The sequence below is a fragment of the Salvia miltiorrhiza genome, chromosome 4 (assembly GCF_028751815.1).
Source record: "Salvia miltiorrhiza cultivar Shanhuang (shh) chromosome 4, IMPLAD_Smil_shh, whole genome shotgun sequence".
Lineage (NCBI taxonomy): Eukaryota > Viridiplantae > Streptophyta > Magnoliopsida > Lamiales > Lamiaceae > Salvia > Salvia miltiorrhiza.
In genome coordinates this window covers 46,900,883-46,910,535 of record NC_080390.1, presented here as the reverse complement: position 1 = coordinate 46,910,535, position 9,653 = coordinate 46,900,883, and the positions used below count along the sequence as shown (strand labels likewise).

Here is a 9,653-nt window from a genome sequence, read left to right as displayed (position 1 = left end):
TCAACTGAGGAAGGTATCACCGAAATAAGAAAGTCGCATGCAACGGAGAAAAATCAACTTAGTAGCCGATTTTGCGAAGGACCGAAGAACAAATTTAGCTATCGTTGAAGTGATATGATAACTAATTTGCTAGCAATAAAAATTGCAATTAATACAATGCAATTGATAGCAAGCAGTAAACAGAGTATTGTATTCACATGAACTAACAAGCGAAAATACAATGAATAATTCAACACAAATACCTATTCAATATTCAGATAAATAGAAATGTGAAGAAGAACTGAAACTAGACTTAAGTAATTAATAGAAATAAATTAAATCAGATAATAAAAATTCAAGAATAAAATGACCGATTCTAGGAAATGCAATTACACTAATTAAATTTACACGATTAACATATTAATCCAAACTATCAATTTAATAGATCACATAAATAATCACACAGTCCTCACTTAAGTGAAGTGACCCGGGTTCGATCCCTCTTGGGAGCGAATTGGAGATTGGAGATATAAGGTGGATTTGGTGAATGGAGAGATAAGGTGGTTCTTGGAGTGGATGGGAAACTAATTACTAACATCTAACATGACTTTGCCCGATCAAAAAAAAAAAAAAAAATCACACAGTCTCACTAGAGCAATAAGTTAACGTGTAATATATATGAATCAATAAATCAATCACATAAATTCAGTCAACTATGCAAACCCTTGAATCATACTCCCCTCGTCCCATTGATCTTGTCCTATTTTTCTTTTTGGGTTGTTCTATTGATCTTGTCCTATTTCTATATTTGGTAATAATTTTACACTACAAATAATATGGCCCCACACATTTACATATTTTTACTACACTAATTATACTCTCCTTAATAACTGTGCCCAAAAGAAATTGGACAATCTTAATGGGACAGAGAGAGTAAAAGAAAATTAGCGAAACATAAATGAATAAATAGAAGACATAATTAAAAAGAAAGCAATTGAAAGAACATATATATGGTGTGAACATAAATCATCATCTCAGCAAAATTCGAACCAACAACCCACACAATGGCTCTCATATAAGTGCCAACATATTAGTAGTATGCATAAAAGGAAACTTAATTCTCACCAATTTTCAAAATAAATGAAGCAAGATCCGCAACAAATACATGTCGATACTTGTAGAGGGCCTCTCTCGTATGATCCGTTACTCCGTCTCCGGGATATGCATTCAATTATTTTCAATGTTAACCTAACCCGTTTCATCGACGGTGTCATCAAATTCCATTTATGACCATAGTGACAGTGAGTCGATGACGACAAGGCCGCTCAGATCCTCATTCGCACCGAATGATTCGAGGGTTAAAGGCCACAATATCGAGAATGGAAGGTAAGAGCTTGTCTCTCTTTTCATCACTGCAACAGACAGTGGATTAGTCTAGGGGTTTTGCACATTGAATTGATTGTGCTGAAAGAGAAGTCAAGAATGAGATGATGAAGAGCCATATAGTTAGACTTATTAGTTTGTGGATCTTAGGATAATTAGTTTAATTAAGCTCTAAATCTTTTTATTTTGGGATTGAGCCACTTATAGTGAGACAAACAAATATAGGAATGTGATCAATTTTATAGGGACAAATGAAGTATTTCAATATTTTAAGGACGTATTTGGTATGATGGAATAAAGAATAAAATAGAATGGTGATTTCTGCTTTTATTTTATTTTTTAGAGTAGTGCTAAATATACATATTACGTATATACATAAATGGATATTTTTGTCAATTTGCAATATTTCCAAAAATAAAGAAATTAATCTCTTTTAATTGAAATTCTTTTTACATAATTATCATTCACGATAATTATGGGATGAATAATAACTTTCCAATTCAAATCAAAATTTGAATCCATAATAAATAAAGATATACTATAAAACTAAATTTAAAATTTTTAAAAAAAGTAAATTTGTAAAAGAGATTATATATTGATTTAGTATTTATTAAAATAAATTATAATATATAATATGCTTATTCTATATAATTATTAATATTTTTTTCATAAAATAGAAATACATAATTTTAAAAATTAAAATATTAAAATTGAGAAAAACAGGAAAATAAAAAATGTTTAAATGAGGTTTCTAATTTCAAGGAAAACATTATTATTACTTAAAATTATAATATTTTAATATGTTAAACTATGAACTGTCATAACTTCTTCATTATAAATAAAAAATAAAAAACTTGTTACATATCATGTTAAATGTTATTTTATGATATTCCGTTCAAGACATATACTATTACATATTTTTTTCAAAACATAATTAAATAAAAATGAAAAAACTGTGCTCTATCTGGAAAATAAGAAAAGAAAACAATTAAGAAAGTAAAAATCAATAATATAATAAAGGAAAACATTAAATTCGAAATCAATTCTGAATAAATTTTAAAATTGAATGACAATTTTGTGATTGAATAAAATTGAAAGTTTATATGTAACAAATATTTTTTTTTCTTTATCTTCTTATTTTCTATTATTTTTTTTCCTATAATTGTGAAATTTGGCTATTTATAAAATATTTGATATGTATTTTTATATATATTTTTTAAATTGTTATTACTCAAAGAAAGGAAAAACACACTCATACTCTAACCCTCTATGTGACTCGAACCCCGACCTATTGGTTAAAGGAGAAGCGTCTTACCAACAGATTGTGCTTCATCCTTAAATATTTTATATGTATATCAACTAAAAGATCTCGATAAAATTTTTAAGTTTAAGAAAACTATGTCTATTTAATAGAGTGACAATGCCTTGTTACTAATCAAACGTTATTATCACTACCATTTTATCTCACTCACAATACCTTTATTAGCTTTCTTAGTCTCACAATACCTTTATCCCATTTTACCTAGCATCACTACAAAAAAAGTTTCCACTAGTGACATGAGGTTTGGTAGCTATTATGTGTGTCATAAAAATTAGTGACATTTGATGGTGTAGCTAATCACTAATAGTTACATTTTCAAATGTCACTAATTTTTGTGACATGCATAATAGCTACCAAATCTCATGTCACTAGTAGAAACTTTTTTTGTAGAGCATGAAATGAGAGTGGACGGAGGAAGTATATTTTATGTAAACATTAAATTTTGAAATGCGAAGACTATATTTGTTTATTATAAAACCTTAAAGAAAATCTCCCCACTCTCCTCTTTTCTTTATTAAGTTAATTTTTCAATTATTTTTTATTTTTAGCTTTATTTTTTCTTTAATTTTTCTTTCAGCTTATTTTTTTAATACTTTTTTATTTTTCATAATATTTATTATTGTGAATTCTTCTTTATTTTTTATTTCTTTCTATATTCAGCTCAAATATACATATAATTGTGTTTTATCTTGAGTTTAATGGCTTGATTTGTATATCTATTCTAATATATATACATGTTTAAATATTTTAATTGCACGTACAAATAGTTGAAAAAAATAACTAATTATACTAAATGTTCATAAATGTACTTAAATTAAGTGATTATAATATTTTATTTATATGTTATAATAAAATTATATTTTTATTGTATTTATAATTTTTTTATATAACAATTAAGTTAGTATCTATTGTAAATAGAAATATATAAAAATATTTATCGTGCATTGCACGAGGGCGAAATGCTAATTTAAAGAAACACACCCTGCAATTTAATAATAGATTTATAAGAGGATTTGGTATCAGATGATTGAGAAAATTACAAAATTGTGCTAAAAAAGTCTGTGTTTTGATTGCTTCAAAATGGATAGACACATTTATTTTTAAGAATAATGATTTTTTTTGAAGGAAAAGAAAAAAAGAAATAAAATCTAGGAGTTATGCTGAGATGTGAAATATATATTTTTTTATGAAAGTGTGTGAGTTTTGGATGATTGAGAAAATTATTTAGCTATGTTTAAACATAGTTTGTATTTAGTTTATCAAAAATTGATTTAGTTCGTAAGAATATTTGCTTTTTTGTTAAGAAAAAATGAAAATAAGTTTGGCACGAATGAGAATCAAAACAATCTATACTATATTAAAAAGGGAGTTTTCAATTTGAAATTGATTTCAAATTGATTTAGATGGCAATTTTGTAAATTATGAAGAAATTATAGTTATAATTTATGTAAAATTCAAATAACTACATTAATACAATTTATTATTAATATCATTCATGAATTATTAATTATGTAAACAAATAACCGTTCATTAGTGGCCACAAACCGTTAATTTTTTTTATAGGTGACTATAAGTTATATGTACTAAGCCTTCATGTTACATATTTCCATGTATTTTATAATAAGCCAAAAATTATAAAATTAAAGATTGGTAAATTTTTAATAGATTTAATAAGTTGATTGGTATATATATATTTTCTATCAAAATTTAAAAATTTTATAATTTTAGATTTTTTACACGATTACACATTTATACTATTCATATAATTTTAAGTTCCTTACACACACTCTTCATATAATTTTATATAAATATAATTTAAAATTTTAAAAACATAAAATATTTTTCTTGCATCGCACGAATGGCAAATCTAGTTATTTATTAAAAAGGAAATAAAAACCTCCAAACTCAATTTCAATTCAACCGTCAATCTATAGAAGGGTAAATTAGTCATAAAAATTGATAATTAATAACTGAATTGGATCACAAAAAGCGGAACGAATCTAGTTCAAATCTTGGGAGTATTATGTACACACATATTAATATATTATGTATGAATAGATAAATTGTAGTATTTTTTTATTTGGTGTAACATATTTTTACGAACCATCATTCTATTTAGAATCATGCTTAAAAAATCCACTTTCCACTCCCCTAACTCAACTGCCTCCTCCTGCCGGAATTTATCAACACCATCGTCAATAAAATTGAGCGCAATAATATATCATGCTATGCATTTCAATTATTACGGTTTGGAAAGAAACGAAATAAGAGTGACAAAATCAAGAATCAAGCCAAGGCCTAGTCAGTAGAATCAGGATTTTATATTTAAGGATATATACGACACATAATTACACAAACATAAAATATGGATGAACCCGTTCAACGACGAACAATGCTGACAACATTAAAATCTGAATAGGAGTAGAGTATATGTAATGCATAAATAGAATATTTAGAAAAACAAAAACAAAAAAAACAAAACTCTCTTTCCGCGCTCTGCGTAATAGAAGAGAAAAAAGAAAATGAAGTATAATTATAAATAAAATTTTAAGAAATTTATATTATTAGCAAAAAAAAATATTTTTGGAGTACAACCGTAACCCCTCCCACTGGAGTAAAACATTAATTTTCCCTCATATGCAAAAATAAAATAAAATCATTGACGTTCGCAGACGTTTATATTCTTTTTATCCTAGTAAATAATTGTTAGTTACAATTTATTATTTCATTATAAAAATTTATAATTTCTTAGCTTTAGTTTAAAAATGAGGAAATATGCTTTTTTTTTTTTTTTTTCATTACTAGGTAGTGTAACTGTATTAATTCATTGGTTCATCTTCTGTGTGGATTGAATTAATTGTCGAGCAATTATAATCAAGACGAATTGGCTTAAATTATGTGAACTCCAATATGTTAGCTCAAATCGGCCGAATATCCCATACGTGCACTGATTTACAACTTAAAATTTCATGAATTAAATTGCAATTGCAAACATTATGATGTTTTGTTTAAATATGTATGTGTTGTTACAATGGTACCTTTAAAACACAAATTTCCATCCGAATCTTTTATACAAAATAACCGAAGGATCGAGGAATAGAAAATCAAATTTTACTTTCAGTCACAATAATTCAATATAAACATCTCAATGGAAATTGATGGGCTTATCCAGACACACTCTAGCTAATCGGGTCAAACAAGTTGGGCCTTATGGGTCAAACATGTAAGGCCTGTAGTTGATTGAATTACAAAGGAGGGATAAATTTTCAATGTACCCTAGAATTATAGATTTATTATGGTTAGTTTCTTTGATTTTAGATGGTGCTGGAGTCATTATTTAATGTAATCCAACTGTTTTGGATATTTAAGTATCATATGGATAATACATGTTTTGCAAATGGGATCCTCTCTCCCACTATTTTGTGTGTACCACTCTTAATTTATCTATTTTATAATTATTTTTTATAAAAAAATATTATTATATTATGAACTCTAATTAATATTTATAACTAAAACTTGAAATTTTAAAAAATTATATACCCTAACTTTGAATTAATGAACCCAAATAATCAATTATATATTAATTCAAATAAATATAAAAAAAATAATTATAAACCCTAATTGGATGAGTGAACCCTTGTTAATTATCTTTTTATAATATTAAAGCATAATAAATTAAAATTGAAGAAAATATAATTAAAAATTATAATAAATTAAGAGTGCTACATGGTAGTATACACAAAATAGTGGGACAGACCACGTGCATATATTTTGAACATATCTTAAAAAAATTAGGATTAGTTTCCAATTAATGCCCATGCACGAACTCTAACTTACATTGTAATTTTAACACAATATTTGTTTTTTTTGGTAAGAAAAGATTTAATAAAGATTAAAAGACGGTACCAGAGGTACCAAGGTTCAGTTACAACAACCAAACCGAAAGATTACAAGACATCCAAGATGTCAAATTCACCTCACTCTCAATGAAATTAAAGATTTTGTTCCAGCTCCACATCCTCGCCTTTATCTCCATGATTGCTTCCTTGACGTCCCAATTTTTTCCTTCCCACCTGCTCTCATTTCTCCACTTCCAGATCAGCCAACACGTGCAACTCCATAAAGCTTCTAACAACTTTTCCGACCTCTTCCCCTTTCCGAGCTGGACGAACTGTATGAAATGTGAGGCGACACAAGAAGGGCGGATGAAACTAATCCCCAACCACTGAACAATAACATCCCAAACTTTAACCGTCTTTGGGCAATGAAGAAAGGTGTGATTTGCTGTCTCCAGGTTTAGGATGCAGGCGTTGCAGCTGCAATCCGTTTCCCCCACCAAAATATTTCTTCTTTTTAAATTGTCACACGTTGGTAGACGGTTTCTCAACAGCCTCCAAGTCAATACCATTGCTTTGTGGGGAACCGCCATGCCCCAAACCTTTTGCAGAATTTCCTCGAGAGGGGGTTGAACTGACACTTCATTCCTTGTTTCTCTAATGGCTTCATACGCCTCCTTCGTTGAGTAACATCCGTCCTTTGCACCGCACCAACTCCAGCTATCAAGGATTCCTGCGCTTGGAACAAAGTTAGTGATAAACTGAAGGAAATCCTCAACTGCTGCCTTCTCTCTCTCCAATAGTTCCCTTCTCCAGTTAAACTTCCACTCCCATCGCCCATCTTCCCACTTTCCCATTTCACTAACCATCGCTTCTTTGTTAGTGCTCATGTGAAAGAGTCTAGGGTAAGCATGTTTAAGAGGTGTCGAACCAGCCCAAATGTGACTCCAGAACTTAACACTCCCTCCGTTCCCCAACTTACGTCTGACCTTTTCAGCAAACCAAGCAGAATTCTGGTCCCCCCCCACCGCCACTATCTTCGGCCACCATCCGAAACCGGATCTACCTAGCCCCGAACATCTAGGCCCCTGATCCCCCCACTCGACCTCACCATGAATTGATCTCACCACTCTAGCCCATATCCTTCCTTCCCCGTTCAAGTATCTCCACACCTATTTGACAACCAAAGCCAAGTTAAACCACTCGAGATTTCTAAACCCAAGACCCCCCCTGTTTTTTGGAAGGCACAGCTCACTCCATTTAACCCACGCGACAGTCCTAGTGTTCGCCCTTCCACCCCAAAGAAAGTTACTGAAAAGAGAGTTGAGGGTTCTTACAGTTGTTTTTGGCATGAGAGAAAACGAGAGCTGATAAATGGGTATAGATTGCAGTACCGCTTTCACCAACGTGATACGCCCAGCGAGGGAGAGATTCGAATTTTTCCACCCTTCAATCTTTTTTTTTGACTTTTTCGACCACGAAATTCCATTCCGCGACTCTATTACTCCGACTCCCCACTTTGATACCGAGATACTTAAGAGGAAAAGATCCCACTTTACAACCCAGGACCACCGCCATTCTTTCAACTTTACTGTCATCAACTTCGATCCCCAGCAAGGTGCTCTTGTTGAAGTTAACAGACAAACCTGAGAGGAGTTGGAAAATTTTCAGAATGTTCTTCACCGCCCCTGCATTATCTTCATCATCCCCTAAGAGGAAAATTGTGTCATCTGCGTATTGCAGATGTGAAATCTTTAAGTTCTCTCTTCCGATGACTGCCGGTTGAACGAGAAAACGATCAACTGCTCTGCTAATCAAAGAGTGGAGACCCTCTGCTGCGATAAGAAAGAGGAATGGGGAAAGGGGGTCTCCTTGACGAAGTCCTCTCTCTAAAGAAAATTCTCCCGATGGGGAGCCGTTCACCAACACATTTGCCGAAGCCGAAGAAATACAGCCCCTAATCCACTTTCTCCAAAGGGGATCAAAATTTAATCTATCCATCATGATATCCAAGAAGTCCCATTCCACAGAGTCATATGCCTTCGCAAAGTCGATTTTGAAAACGATCCTTCCCTTGCCCCTCTTTTTTGCCTCTGCAATCGCCTCATTGAGAATGACCACTCCGTCAAGAATGAATCTGCCGCCAATGAAGGCACTCTGGTTGTCTGAAACAATAGAATCCATGACCAACCTAAGCCTATTTGCAAGTATCTTAGCCATGACCTTGTACAGGCTGGTGATGAGAGAGATCGGTCTGAATTCATCCAACGAACAAGCCTCCTCCTTTTTTGGAATCAACACAATGAAGGATGAATTTCCCCCTCTAGGTATTCTCCCATGAGTATGAAACTCCTTCATAACTTGGAGGAGATCCATCTTGATGGTTTAACACAATATTTGTAGCAGGTGCAATTAGTGCAAGATCTGTGAATTATATAGTTAAAGTGGTTTTTTTCATAAGCATAGTTGATTTTTATATATTACTCTCCCTGCCCTTGAAATGAGTATCTATTTGAGAATGACATGCACGAATTTTAAGAAATTGATTAAGTATGTGTAAGTGGAATAAGAGTCTTACTTTTATTATAAGTGAATTTGTGGTGTATATTTATATATAAAAAAAAGAAAATAGAAAGATGATTACTCATTTTCAGGTATGGATAAAAGAATAAGAGTAAAATTTTGAAGTAGCCAAAATGAAGCATAAAACACAATTTATGGCCACACATTGAAAAAACACAAATTTTGGCCATTTTTATAGCTTTGGGACGCTTTTGCCCTTAATTGGGCGGACTGGGTAGGGTCAGACACGCGGGTCGCGTGCCGGGTCGGGTTAGGCACTTATGGCACTATTAGTGCCATAAGTGCCATCGAAAATCCAAAATAAAACCAAGTAAAATAGTCATTTTGGCACTTATGGCACTATTAGTGCCATAAGTGCCAACGAAATTCAAAATAAAACTAAGTAAAATGGTCATCAGCACAAATACAGAAACAACAACATCATTTAAACCCTAAATGGAACATCTAAACCCTAAATGGATAATCTAAACCCTAAATGGAACATCTAAACCCCAAATGAATAATCTAAACCCTAAATGGAATATCTAAACCCTAGGGGGAAGTGTGCACTT

General features: G+C 31.4%; 1 protein-coding gene across 1 annotated transcript; it reads right to left on the bottom strand.

The window, feature by feature from the left end:
* Positions 1-6,762: 6,762 nt before the first annotated feature.
* Positions 6,763-8,895, bottom strand: LOC131023524 (uncharacterized). The gene is made up of 3 exons (XM_057953068.1): positions 8,074-8,895; positions 7,089-7,691; positions 6,763-6,894 (listed from the first exon to the last, which is right to left on the bottom strand). Exons 1-3 carry the CDS (start codon positions 8,893-8,895, stop codon positions 6,763-6,765), a joined length of 1,557 nt encoding a protein of 518 aa, XP_057809051.1.
* Between the last annotated feature and the right edge of the window lie 758 nt (positions 8,896-9,653).

Bases quoted from the DNA above. Each gene is read 5' to 3' on its own strand.
- LOC131023524 (XM_057953068.1), bottom strand. From the start codon at position 8,895: ATGGATCTCCTCCAAGTTATGAAGGAGTTTCATACTCATGGGAGAATA. The intron at 7,692-8,073 runs GTGGGATCTTTT...GTTGTCAAATAG, and splicing joins CGGTGGTCCTGGGTTGTAAA to GTGTGGAGATACTTGAACGG. The intron at 6,895-7,088 runs GTATTGACTTGG...GTTGGGGATTAG, and splicing joins CGGTTCCCCACAAAGCAATG to TTTCATCCGCCCTTCTTGTG.